Source organism: Tursiops truncatus, chromosome 8 (genome assembly GCF_011762595.2).
Source record: "Tursiops truncatus isolate mTurTru1 chromosome 8, mTurTru1.mat.Y, whole genome shotgun sequence".
NCBI classification, from domain to species: Eukaryota; Metazoa; Chordata; class Mammalia; order Artiodactyla; family Delphinidae; genus Tursiops; species Tursiops truncatus.
In genome coordinates, this window is record NC_047041.1 from 5,133,334 (window position 1) to 5,146,937 (window position 13,604).

Below are 13,604 nucleotides of genomic sequence, written 5' to 3' on the forward strand. Positions count from 1 at the left end.
CGCACAGGCTTAGTTGCTCCGCGGTGTGTGGGATCTTCCCAGACCAGGGCTTGAACCCGTGTCCCCTGCATTGGCAGGCAGATTCTTAACCACTGCACCACCAGGAGAGTCCCCTGTGTTTTTTTCTGCCATTCTAATTTTTAAACAATGAGTTTGTATTATCTTTTTAAAAAATCTTTGTTTTTTCAAATATAGGACACTCCCCAGAATGTTCCTGAATAACAATACCATTTTAATTTAAAATAAGCACCAAGGCCCATACTTCCTTTTGCCTCCTCAAGTAAGGAGAGATTCATGGGCAGCTTGGTAATTTATCAATCATTCATGTCTCCATTCATGATCCAGGTGTCGAGTATAGGAATTCAGGCTAAATAAAGCTGTGCTGCATCCCGAGTTCCTGCCTAGAGAAGGCAGGAAATTTCCACGGTGTGGGCTAGCAGGCAGAGTCTCCAATGGCAGTAGGCTACGGTAGCTTCTTTAATTTCACCCCAGACACATCTAGAAGAGCAAGATATTCTTTGAGTTAGGACAGTTCAGGTCACCTCCTTGGGTTCCTGTTATTGCCCCACGAGGGTGGTCTCTGACTCTTTAAAGTGATTCCTGACATAAACTCCTAGAAGCATAGTCTGCTATATAAAAGTAATTTCTGAGAAACAAAGTCACTTCAGTCTGAAGACCCGGTTCAGAGGCTGTGCATCAGCGGACGACAGTTACATAACAGTTTGTCTTTGTTCCTCCGGTCATCTGTGACCTCTCCACTCCTTCCTGCTGACACGATCCCCAACAGAAAAATAAAATCTGTGTAGCCTAATGTACCTCCTTCCCTCCTGAGCCTTCGCGGAGAATAATAACAGCAGCTGCATGACTTTTACTTAATGTAAATACTTTATTTACTTTTGTATTTAATTTATGCATCGGTCCAGTGTTTGCACAGCTGTTTGATGTCTGTGTGCCCATAGATTAGCCTTTGCTGATTTGATCCAGCTTAAACTCTAAGCATTGAGAAACGGAGAGGGCTCCCTGTTCACTTTTCTTTACCCAGCCTCCAGCATGATACCGTACAGATGAAAACTTAATTAAGAATTCCAAGATTTAGACATCTCCTTGAAGATATCTTTCTCCCTTGATAAAAAGAAAGACCAAAATTTCCTGATCTGCTCAGGGAGAACATGAAGGTTGACTTTGTTTTCCTTGTAAAAGGACACCATTGTCGTATCAAGGTGACATTGTGGAGGTCTTTTCTCTCCCCAAAAGTGTACCGAATGATTTGGGGAGGTGTGGGATGTGAGAGCCAGCCTGGATGCAGGGCTAGTAATTAAGGGATGGGTTGGGATGGAAAGATTGCTCCTACTGAGGTTTACTTGCCCATCAAAAAACCAAGAAAGGACTGGGTAGTGAAATGGTAATGGTTTGGTTAACCTATATATTGGAACTTAGTTTGCACCCCAGCACCTGATGGTGGATTTGTTTTTGATGCTGTCTTCTGGGAAGAGTGATGGTCAGCTGCACCAGGTATGGTTACCAGAGGCAGTGGTGGGAATGCAAGGGCAAGGACCCCCCAGTCTTCTCCCCTCCGGTAGGAGAGAGGAGGATAAAGGGTGGACAGGGGTTTTTCTGTTTGGCTGGGCTCTCTCTTGTAACGTACAGATAACATTATCCTTCAATAACATTTTTGTCAGTTTTATGTGACCTGGCCATCATCAACTGTTTATTTTAAAAAAGAGGAATAATAAAGATCAAGTACAGGGACTTCCCTGGCGGTCCAGTGGTTAAGACTCCACGCTTCCACTTCCACTGCAGAGGGCACAGGTTCGATCCCTGGTCAGGGAATTAAGATCCTGCATGCTGCACGGCGTGGCCAAAAATAAGAGATCAAGTACAGGTTGAATTTTAGGCAGGGTTTGAATCTTTCTGTGCCTCAGTTTCTCTCAATGTTAATAGTGCCTCATACCTGTTGATAATACCTTAGATCTTTTACTAAAAGGTGAATCACAAAGCACAGAAAACTCTGAATTACCTAAAGTATAACTTTCTCAGCTGCTTGACCTTCTCTATCACTGTTGCAGTATTCTTTTTTTTTTTTTGGCTGCGTTGGGTCTCCATTGCTGTGGGCAGGCTTTCTCTCTAGTTGTGTTGATCAGGGGCTACTCTTCATTGCGCTGTGCGGGCTTCTCATTGCGGTGGCTTCTCTTGTCGTGGAGCACAGGCTCTAGGCGCGTGGGCTTCAGTGGTTGCAGCACGTGGGCTCAGTAGTTGTGGCTCGCAGGCTCTAGAGCGCAGGCTCAGTAGTTGCGGTGCACGGGCTTAGTTGCTCCGTGGCACGTGGGGTCTTCCCGGACCAGGGCTCGAACCCGTGTCCCCTGCATTGGCAGGCGGATTCTTAACCAGTGCATCACCAGGGAAGTCCCTGTAGTACTCCTTAACAAAGTATTTTTTTTTTTTTTGCCATGAGTAAGATGGTTGTCACTGCTTTTTTGTTAAAACTCATCAAGAACTAAAGAGAAATACTTTTAAAATTAGATCATGACTCAGGAAAGAAGGAGTGAACTGGTAAGTTTGAGTCTGTTATCAGCTTTGCTTGAGACTGGCCTTTTTTATCACTCTGAGGAGTAACGCTGTTTGTTTTCAGCATGAAATCCGTAAGAGAAAAAATTGAGATGGGAACAGGGAAATAATATTTTGATAGGGTAGTTTTATTGTTTTGTCTGATGTATTATGATCCCTAACCCCCAATGTATTTAGGGATGATTCATATTTAAATACAAAATACCTTCCAAAGCCAAGTGCAAGTGGTTTTAAAACAGTAAAATGGCATATTGGATTATTCCTCTCAAGTTGCCCAGGAAACTTAGCATTGACTGCATTAAGGTTCAGAAACATAGGTACATTCTCAGCCAACATGTATTTTGAATATAGCAGGGAAACACAGATGGTTTAGACCTTCTGAGATGCATTAAGTTCTGGAAACTGGAAGCCATAAAAGACAAAATCGTGGGAGGGGAATTGCAGGGAGCACCCTGGGGAAGAAGCAGCCCTGGAGTTGAATGACCTCCCTTTGAACTCTAGCTTTCCCAAGTCACTTTCCCATGCACTTCCTCAACACTGGCTTCAGTTCTTTAGATCTCACAAAAGCCTGTGGGCCTGGGAGCATCACCACACAGCTGAGAAGAGTGCTGATTCAGCCAGAGCTGGGAGGGAGGGCTGGAGCACGCGGTGTGTTTACAGTGAAATATTGTGTGAGCTTGAGTGACATGTGTGAGTGTGTGTGACTGTGTGTGCGTGCATGTGTGTGTGTGTTTTCTCATGAGGAGTAGCGACATCTCACCACTGTCACAGCCGCCAATGGGAGATTTAATTTCCTTCAAGTCACCTCAATTAAACATACATTTTAAATAAAGCAGCATGTTTGCTTGAGAGATGCAGCTTCAAAAGCTCCCCGAGACCTGATTCCCCTTCCAAACATTTCGCTGCCCCTTAAGGATCTCATATATAGAAATGTTTGAGTTGCTTCTTTGTTCATTCTTTCATGAGCCGCCACATAATTTTGCTTGATAAGAAGTGGAATTAATACTTCTACAAAAGCTTACATTTCAATGCAATTCCTTTCACTTCCTGGTCTAAGTTCACATCTGATTATAAAATGGATTCTGTAGAGCTCAGACAGTGGGTGATATACTCAGGTGACTGTATCTTGCTTTGCTACCTCAGAATGTTTTTTTTCTGATCAATTTAGAAATGTTGAGTGATTTTCATGAGTCTTTAGTTGTATTTTAAAAATACACTCATTTCTTCCTCATTTCAAAATATTAGACAAAGAAGTTTGGGAAACATAATAATCATGGATAATTTCCAAATTTCCTTTCTTCCAAAACTTTTCCATGATAATTAAATTATTCTACTTTTATGATACCCAACTAAAGAAGAAATCGAGTAGGCCCATTTTGCAGATGGAAAAAGAGATGTTAATTGACTTGTTCAAGGTTACATAGTGGGACAAGGTAAAAAATGAAAGGGACAACTAGCCTCTCCTTAAATTTACCACATTCCTTTTCAACATGGTGATTATTTCAGTTGGAAGTGAAAAGGCACTTCATTTAATTTGCCTTTGATTTTCTGTGCCTCTTGATATGTAACTTCTACATTTCAAAACCTAATTGCAAGGTTAGACTATGATTTTGCCTTTTAGAAATTAGATTATGCATTAATGCCCCCTCCATTGAATCTTTATATAATCTTAGATTTCCAGTATAATTTGTTTTGATTTGATTTGCAGTGAATTGCAAATGATATAATTTTATAATTTGCGCTTGTTCCCACTTGTAATAAAGATACATCCATAGCAATAAAGAATGGCAGAAAATAAGTGAGGATACAGATCCTGTATTCTGACAGTACCATTTATTCATGTATTAGGCAACATGGATACAATGGTGAATAAACAAAGTCCTGCCCTGTGGGATGTTCATTTTAGTGAGAGAGGCAAATAATAAATAATCAATTTCAAAACACAATCATGGGGACTCTCCTGGTGGTGCAGTGGTTAAGAATCCGCCTGCCAATGCAGGGGACACGGGTTCGAGCCCTGGTCCGGGAAGTTCCCACATGCCACGGAGCAACAAAGCCCGTGCTCCACAACGCCTGCACTCTAGAGCCTGTGCTCCACAACAAAGAGTAGCCCCCACTTGCTACAACTAGGGAAAGCCTGCACAAAGGAATGAAGACCCAACGCAGCCAAAAATAAATAAATAAATTTAAAAAAACAAACAAACACAATCATTGATAAGTGCTGTTAAAAAAAAAATAGCAGAGGAAGGGGACAGAGAAGGCAGAACTATTTTAGAAAGTAGTTGAGAAGGTTAATTTAAAAGCCAGGAAGAGGGACTTCCCTGGTGGTCCAGTGGTTAAGACTCCACCGTTCCAATGCAGGTGGCCCGGGTTCGATCCCTGGTGGGGGAATAAGATCCTACGTGCCGCCGAGCTCAGCCAAAAGATTAAAAAAAAAAAAAAAAGGCCAGGAAGAGGTGGTTCTCCCTGGTTTAAAGACCACGTAGCCGGAACAGAGTGAATGGAGAGGTGAGTGTTGGCTGAAGGGATTTGCAAGGCTGGGGAAAGGACTTTGGATTTTATTGTAGTGTTATTAGAAGCACAGGGCACTGAAGAGTTTTGAGCGAAGAGAATGACTTCTTACTCATATTTTAAAAGAAATTCTCTGGTTGCTGAGTTGAGACTGGACCATGGATGGGTAAGAATAGAGATAGGAGACCACTTAGTCACCCAGAGGAGAGATTGTAGGGGGCAGACGTGGGTGTTAGCAGTTAGGAGGGAGGGAAGAGATTGGATTCAGAATATGTTTTGAAGGTAGAAGTGGAAGGATTTCCTGCTAAAATGAATGTGGTGTTTGAGAGAAAGGGTTGTTTTTGTCCTAAGATGGGGAAGACTTGAAGGAAGCAATTTTGGGTGCTGGTTTTAATACAGAAAGTCCAGTGTTCTGCTTTGGACACATGAAGTTTGAGATATTCAAATAGAGAGGTCATGGAGGCAGCTGGGTATAGGAGCCCAGAGCGCTGGCGAGAGGTCAGGGTTAAAGATATACATCAGTGAATGGAGGCTATTTAAGGGCAAGGGCTGGGAGAGACTGCCTTGGGAGGGCGGTGGAAAGAGAAGAGGAAAGGCCCAAGGTCAGAGCCTTGGGGGTAGTGGACATTTAGAATTCTGGAAGTGGAGAAGCACTCAGTGGAGGAGAGAGCAGTAGAGCTAGTATCTGGCTAAACATTCAAAAGCAGATATTAGATAGGTACAGCTGGTGTTAAGGTTTAGCATCTGGAAGAAAAAAAAACCTTTGTGGGAGAACAGCCAAAAGTTCTAAATTATTGTGATAGAGGTTAATGAACCAAAATGTGACCAGGAGAGGACAGAAGAGGGAAGTTTATCATTTTAATGACTGCCCTGGGGATTCAGCACTACTGACCACTTCCTAAGATGTTGCCCAATAGTAGTTTCTTGTGGTAAAGGGTTCAATGTTTAGAGAGGCTACTCCGTGTGCATCCAGCTTAGCTAGGAGGATGCTATACACAGACAACACACCTTTTTCAAAAATCTATTTTGTTGTCCTGTTTAATGGGGACACAACATGGAGCTGGCCCTTTGGCCAGGAAGAAAATAAATAAACAAGGCAATGTCAAATGTCACTTTGGGAAAATTCTCTCTTAAGCCTGGATGGCTTTCAGCAACTCATTTTTCTCAAGTCAGCTGTTGAGCCTTCAGTCTGGGGATGAGAATAAGCTTTCTCTCTCTCCCTTGCTCAAATTTCCAGGTTCTCTCTAAAACTCAAGGTTGGGCAAGCAATGCAGTCGTCTCTGTGGCAGCCCTCTCTGTGGCAGCCCTCTGTGCTGGCTCAACTTGTCTGAACCATGACGCGGCTTCAGTGCCTGGAGCGGACTGCAGTGCAACAGATCTGAGATGCCAGGAGTGAGCCCAGATGCTACTGTCAGGAAGACGACGGTGTCAAGGCCGAGAAAGGAGGCCAGGAGGAGGCCTCTGACAGCTTCAGAGACAGAGGGAATTTGCCTTCTCCCCGGCTCCCCCCAACCACTCACCTTGAGAATACTGAATCAAACTATAACAAATGCAGTTATTTACCGTTTTACATCCAGACAGGCTTTTTCTGTTTTTAGGGAATGTTGCAATTATTGGAATACATGGATTGAATCACTAAAGGTGTTATTAGGACAGAGGCAATTGGATACAGGCTCTGCAGCACCAAGTTCAGATGGCTGCAGAGTTGTCCAGAAATCACAGCCTTCTGTTTAGCTGCAGGTATAGCAAGAATAACTACTTATCTGTAGGCTATCTGGATGCTTCTTTCCAAGGAGGGGAAGTGCTGGCTGAGAACGAGAGTAAGGAGCATAGCACCCTTGAGCTCGCTCAAACACCCTTGACATCTGGAATACACAGAAGGAATCCATTTCTTCTTTCTCTGAACTAGACAATACCAAAGGGGGGAAAGTTACCAAGATGTTTTGAGACCCTGGCATAGAGTACCTGTGTCATTCAATGTACGTAGAGATTCCAGTTCCTGTAGGTATTATTCACCTTCTCCACCAGTTGAGCATAAACCATTTAAAGTTCAGTCAGTACAGCTGAATTTGGCGGTGTGATGGCCAAACTCTGGGATGTGAAGTCTTTCTGAAAGAATACAGAATGTCATTATCTTAGCTGAGAGTAGCCAAGGGATGAAAGCCTTGGGCAAAACTCCATTCTCACGGTGACTTGGTTAAATGTCCCATCCTGACCTCCTTTGACATCACAGGAGATTTTATGTTTCATGCTCACCAATCCCTGGGAACAACACAAGTTATTAAATCCCTCTCTGCATACTCTTCTCTCTCTGGCAGAGATGGCTCTCTGTGGCCAAAAGGTGAACCCATGGAACCCCTGCAGTTTGGAGAAAGAGTAATTTTTAAACTATGTGTTTGTGTGAAGCTGCAGGTCTCTAGTTTTCTTCATTCACCTGGCTGTTTTTCCAGCACTTAGGAAGTACCCATTAAGACCATTACAGATCCTAAGCGTACCAGTTTCAAGTAGATGGCTACCATACCAGGATACATTTCTTTAAAGTACACGTCTTTAAATTTTCCCGTCCAACCCTGTGCTTCTATGGGAACCTCATTCAATCCCTTCCCTCCTTCTCTGCTAGAAAACATCTAGAATTTTGGTCTTTAGAAAAAGACCAAAATTATACTGGTTATACTGAAGTTGGCAAGAGTGAGATTATTATGCATGTTCACTCCCTAATTTCTCTCCAGGATGTGGTGAAATCCTGCTTCACGTCCATGCCCTTGAAATTCTGCTGTGGTCAAGGCCACGTTTTATATTCAGTGACGCCCACTGAAATGACTAAACGCTGAGTGGACCCGAATCTCTGCAGTGACATTAGATGATGCAGTATTTGGCAAGGGTGGGTTTGGGTACTGGGTTAAATTATGTAGGTTAACCCCGTCCCCAACATTTAGATTCCAAAGGCGTCAGAAGGAGGGTAAGGTACAAATATAAAAGAAAAAGATCGAAACAGAAAAGGGAGAATGTCAAGATGTGTTCTGTTACACAGACGCTTGTTGCAGGTCGAAGTGCTGCGCAGCCTTCAGAGGCTGAACAAAAGGAGCAGGGGGAGAAGCAAGGGCAGTGCCATCTACGGGCAGGGGTTCACTTGTCTCCTGGCCATGCACCTTCGGGGGTTGCTGCTCTTTCACCCTTTCTTGTCCTTCCTCTCCCTCGCCAGGTCACTTCCAATCTTCTGGTCCATAACTCTGAATGAAGAAGACAACCAAAGGAACTTTTAGGCCCAGATTCCAAATAATAACCGATGCGAGTTGATTTTACACCAAAATGCTTAAGAGATGGTGAGACGAGGAGCTTCCCGACTTGCGGCAACGCCCCCTCTCCTCCGCCGCGCGGTGACAGTACCCAGGGGTCAGCTGGCAGTGGAGAGGAGTCACTGCCATAGTCTCGGAGGAAGTCTCTTCCTGCTGCTGCTGCTGCTGCTGCTGCTGCTGCTGCGGCGGCGGCGGCGGCAGGTTCTGTGTTTTTGCACCGCAGCACAGTGCAGAAGCCGAAGCTGCAGACCTCGCCCAAACCCCCGAACCGGCGTCCGGGCCGCGTTCCCGCGCCCCGCCGGCCCCAGAGCCTCGGGGTGGGGGGGTGGGCCGAGCCGCGCGCCTCTCGCCTCACCCCCGCCGCGCACGTGCGCTCCCGGGACAACGGCAGGCGAGGCCCGGGCGCGCCCCCGCCGGCCTCGGCCGCGCGCGCGCTCCGCCCGCCCTCCTCGCGCGTGCTCGTGCCCGCGACCGCGGCGGCGCGCCTCTTCTCCCCGCTGCGGGCGTCGCGGGCGCTGGAGGAGGCGGAGCGCGGGAGGCGGAGGCCGGGCCAGCGGCGGGCCTCCGGCGGGCACGCGCGCCGGGAGCGGGGCGGGGGCGCTGCGGGGGCGGCCCGAAGGCGGCGGGCGAGGGGCCTGGAGCCGGAGGACCGCGTCCCCGGGGCCGACTCGGCCGGGTGAGGGCGAGCGCGGTGCGTGTCGGAGGTGGGGACTCCGAGGCCGCGGCCCGGAGCCCGGCGTCCCCGCCCCCGAGCCTGACGGGGCGACGCGGCGGGATGAGGCGCTGGCGCGGGGGGCGCCCGGCCGAGCCCCCGCGGCTGCCCTGGGCGGCCAGGCGCTAGGCTCGGCGCGCGGGCGGTGCTCGGCAGCGACGAGGACCGGGACGAGGAAGAGGACGAGGACGAGGAGGAGGAGGAGGAGGGCGTCGGGCCCGGCGCCCCGCAGGACAGACACGGAGCGGCGAGCGGGGCGCAGCGACGCCGCGGCAGCGCGGCGGGGCCGCGGGGCTCGGTAAGGCGGGGGCCGCGGGAGGGCCGGGGGCGCCGATGACGTGGGCAGGCGCCGCAGGGGAAGGCTGCGGGGGCTTGAGTTTCCTTGTCGGGAGAAATTCTTTTTAAAGTAAAGGTTCGGGATCGAATGTTCTTAGAAGGCCATCTCGGGTTTCCCCGGTCCCCGCCGACTCCGTCTCTGGCCTCCCGAGGCGGACCGCGCTCGGGCCGCTGCCTCCCGCGCCTGCCGCTTCCCCGCGGCCTCGTCGGACCGGGCCGGGCGGTTCCTGGCCTGCTGCGGCGCTCCGGACCCGAGGCGCGGGCAGCGGGCCTGGGGGGCTCCGGGGGCGTCCTCACCGTGCCCGCCCCCTGCCGTGCTCGCCGGCTCACCCGTGGAGTTTTCCCTCTCATCTTTCTAATTGGCTGAAGTTGCCGCTGCACATTGGACGGTGCTGGTGACTTAGTGCCCTTTTCCCCCGACATCACCCCCCACGCCCCCTTCTTGCCTTTCTCGATTTGTTGACTTGAGTAAATATTCATATTAAAAAATTATCCAAACAGATGACGAGAAACGGTAGAGGGAGAAAGTCAAAGCTGATTTCTTAGCTGTAGTCTACTTTTGGACCCTTTATAACTCCACCTTCTGTTGCTGAAGCTTAAGGAAGGTGGGGGGGGGGAGGAGGAGACCCCCAGCAGGATGCTTGGGATGCAGTTTGATAGTTATCTTTTAGGAAATAGAATTTGGATCATTATAATTTTGATCCGCATGCAGAATTGCAGTCTGCTTTTAAACTGCTTGGGGCACTGCATGATGCTACATGGATAGCTGGCAGCTGGGCCACATTGCATTGTTGTCAGCATCTCTTTTATTTTCCATTCTTTCAGAGTTTTGTTTGGCACAGATTTAGACCTTTTAAGTCAGTCTGAATGGGAATAACTTCTGATACATTGGTTGCTTTTGTAAACGTTGTCTGTATTTGTATTTCTGTTGGAAGAAAAAAAGCATATGGTGCTAGAGTGCCGTGGCTCTTAGGGTCCAGAAAATGTGCTAGTTTGAATCAGTAATTGAATTTGTTGTAATATTTTTGGGTAGTGACGGTTGTGATTCATTAATATATTTTTCCTTATTGGGTAAATTGAAATCTAACTCGAAATCTTGACATTTGGTCCTTGAACTTGAGAGTGAAGGAAATAGAAGCTTTAATTGCTGCTACAACACGACCTCAAAGTTTTTCAAGCCCTCATTGGTGTGAATTATTTTTTAATAGGGCTGTGTGTGAAGATGGAATATTATGATGTTGTGATTACCATTTTCAGGAATATCTGGAGTCTACTTCATTCCTAAAATTGGGTGTGTGACGCTTTATAGAATAAGTATTCTAGAACGGTGTGAGGTTGGAACTGTGCTCAAGCTGGTTATCTTCATACCATCGTCCCTATAGCCGTCCGTGGAATAAAGCAGCACTTTGGACAGAGACTTGTCCAGACCTAGCTGGGGTGAAAGCCCAGTTTTTTACTGTATGGTGATGCACACTGAGGTGGGTAATAGGGTGTAAGTGGGCCACAGAGGAAATGTTAGTTGGGAGAACCTTCGTTGGTTATATAACTTTTTGTTTTCTAGGGCGAGACCAAGAAGCAGACAGGCAGGCTCAACTGTCATTAGAGTCTTTGATGTTGGTTTGAATTCCAGTAGTTTCGTTCCTCTTATTTTCTTGTCCTAACCTCCATATTATTTTCTAATCACCAGAAGCTATTCCACAGTTGGGCCAAGACTTTAATGGCAGTTCATTCATCTCCATTTCTCTTTCTCTTATTCTCTGTTTAGATGACTTGTTCAGCAGTGTTTCCCCTTTCTAAGCTGGTCTGGGTGTATTGTCTGCACAGTACACATAGGTTCACTATTGACTGTAAATGCATTTAACAAATGTCGAGAATTAACAGCTGTTTTCTTCAGAAGACTGTGATAGCAGAATAAAAATCGAATGAAATGAGCTAAACGTTTTCATTGCATTTAAAGATTTTGACTAATATTCTTGAAAATCTTTAGGGTTTAACCCATTAATGTGAAATTTGATGTCCATGGAAGTAGTTAAGAGGCAGCAAGGACTTGAAATCAGGTCATAGTTGCAGTTATGCTGCTTAGTAGCTGTGTGGCCTTGTCCCTGCTTTGGGCAAGTTATTTACATTTCTGAGCCTGTTTTCCTTAGGTGTAAAATGGGGATGAGAAGGCTTGCACTATCTTCCTTACAGAGGAGGGGTCAGATGAGAGAAAGGTTGTGAAAATGCTTTGTAATACTTCTTATACGCGTAAGGTATTACTGTCATTACCTATAAACTTAGTATTGAGCTGTTTTAAATGCCTTACTATCAGTTTTAAAAAATGCACATAAGGAATTAGAATGTGTTAGATCTCTTTGAGTTCCAGAATCGTGTGATTCTATCTCATTCTTAGGAGATCCATATGTGGTGTCTGCAGTTTTGGACTCCAGAGTTTTGATTATTTTGGGACAGATGTCAAGTTTATTGAGACTTTGAGCTTCTTTAAAGTATCAGTTCAGAATATTAAAGGAGATTACAAGTTAGGAGTTATGAAAAGAGCTGTTTAGCAAAAAATATTTTATATTTGTCTGCATTATTTAGGACAGACATTGGCAAAATTCAGCATGTAGGCCAGATCTGGCCTGCAGCTTGTATTTTGTATGGCCTATGAACTAAGAATGAAAATTTTTTAAATGGTTGAAAAAAATAAAAAGAATATTTCATGATGTTCAAGTTATATGAAGTTCAGATGTCAGTGCTCATAAATAAAGTTTTATTGGGATACGGTCATACTTGTTTGTGTATTGTCTGTGGCTGCGTTGGCAGTACAGCAGCAGAGTTGATTTCTTGCAACAGAGACAGTATGGCCTGCATAGCCCCCAAATTTTATTAGCTGGCCCTTTCCAGAAAAAGTTTGCCAATCTTTGATGTAGGACTTAAAATTTTTGCTTTACTTAGCACAGAGTTATTTCCTATCATAACATCATAGCGGTTAAGACCCCTGGAAAGGTACTAATTTTTGCTTTGGAGTCAGATAGACTTGTATTTGAGTACCAGCTGTGATATAAACTTTGATCCTGGACAAACGAATTAACATCTTGGTGTTCAGGTACCTCCTTTGTAATCAGAGAATATAGAATCTGTCTTAGAAGGTTGTGGTGATGATTAAATGAAATGATACATGTCAAAGCTTAATACGATTTAGGCATACAGTAAGTACTTACTGAGTTATACATGCCAGTGATCATAAATTCTAGTGTAAACAATAAGCCTAAAATATTGCACATCACCTTGCCCCAGTATTAGAGGATTGTTCTCCTGAGTGGTATGCTACTTGGTATAGAATTTTCTCCTTTACTGAAACAGTTTAGTTAACAACTGATAATTGGAATAGCTTGAGAAGTTTCCCATATGTTGTACTGTATTCTTATTAATCACTTGCTTATTTAGATGATTAAGAATGGGTGAAAAGGTAATTCTCTTTTTTTCAGAGATCCTGGTTCTTGATAATTTCTTGGTATTAATATATGTTTGAAAGCTGAATTTAAATACCAGTTCTATGTTGGTTTTGGTGTTTCCTGTTTTTTATTTATTAATTTTATTTATTAATTTTTTTTTTGCTGTACGTGTGCCTCTCACTGCTGTGGCCTCGCCCGCTGTGGAGCACAGGCTCCGGATGCACAGGCCCAGCGGCCATGGCTCACGGGCCCAGCCGCTCCGCGGCATGTGGGATCCTCCCGGACCGGGTCACAAACCTGCGTCTCCTAGCATCAGCAGGCGGACTCCCAACCACTGCGCCACCAGGGAAGCCCTGTTTTTTATTTTTTTGAGACAGATATTTGAGAAACAACATTAAATAAGGCCAACGTTAGATAACTTTTTAAATGTATTTGACACTCTAAGTCTTCCTTATGATTTGCATTAGCATCTAATATCCTCTTCAGAATTGGAATAATAAAACTTAATTTTTTTCCCTAAAGATAAGACCTAGTGTACTATCTGGAAGCTTCAATGTTAAGCTGCTTTCTGAAGTATGTGGTTTAAATTATCTTACAATTGACAAATTGGATGTGCTTCCCAACTTCAAGTGCTGGTTTATTTAACATTAATCCTAAGCTAAGAGTGAGCAAATAAACAGAGGCCATTGTTCTGACTGAGTGAAACAGAACAGAATTGGGGCCAGTGTGACTCTTGCCATCCTACAA

At 45.4% G+C, this 13,604-nt stretch overlaps 2 protein-coding genes across 3 annotated transcripts in view; one reads left to right on the top strand and one right to left on the bottom strand.

The window, feature by feature from the left end:
* Positions 1-4,379: 4,379 nt before the first annotated feature.
* Positions 4,380-9,843, bottom strand: LOC117313275 (uncharacterized). The gene is made up of 2 exons (XM_033861614.2): positions 8,226-9,843; positions 4,380-7,185 (listed from the first exon to the last, which is right to left on the bottom strand). The coding sequence occupies exons 1-2, from the start codon at positions 9,841-9,843 to the stop codon at positions 7,127-7,129; spliced, it is 1,677 nt and encodes a 558-aa protein (XP_033717505.1). The 3' UTR covers positions 4,380-7,126.
* ARHGAP32 (Rho GTPase activating protein 32) overlaps positions 9,250-13,604 on the top strand; it is a 267,538-nt gene continuing 263,183 nt past the window's right edge. The window contains exon 1 of one of the 2 annotated variants that reach the window (XM_033861803.2): positions 9,250-9,382. The gene's annotated coding sequence lies outside the window, so the exon portion shown is untranslated. The remainder of the gene's footprint in view (positions 9,383-13,604) is intronic. The other variant, XM_073807992.1, reaches the window with a different exon arrangement.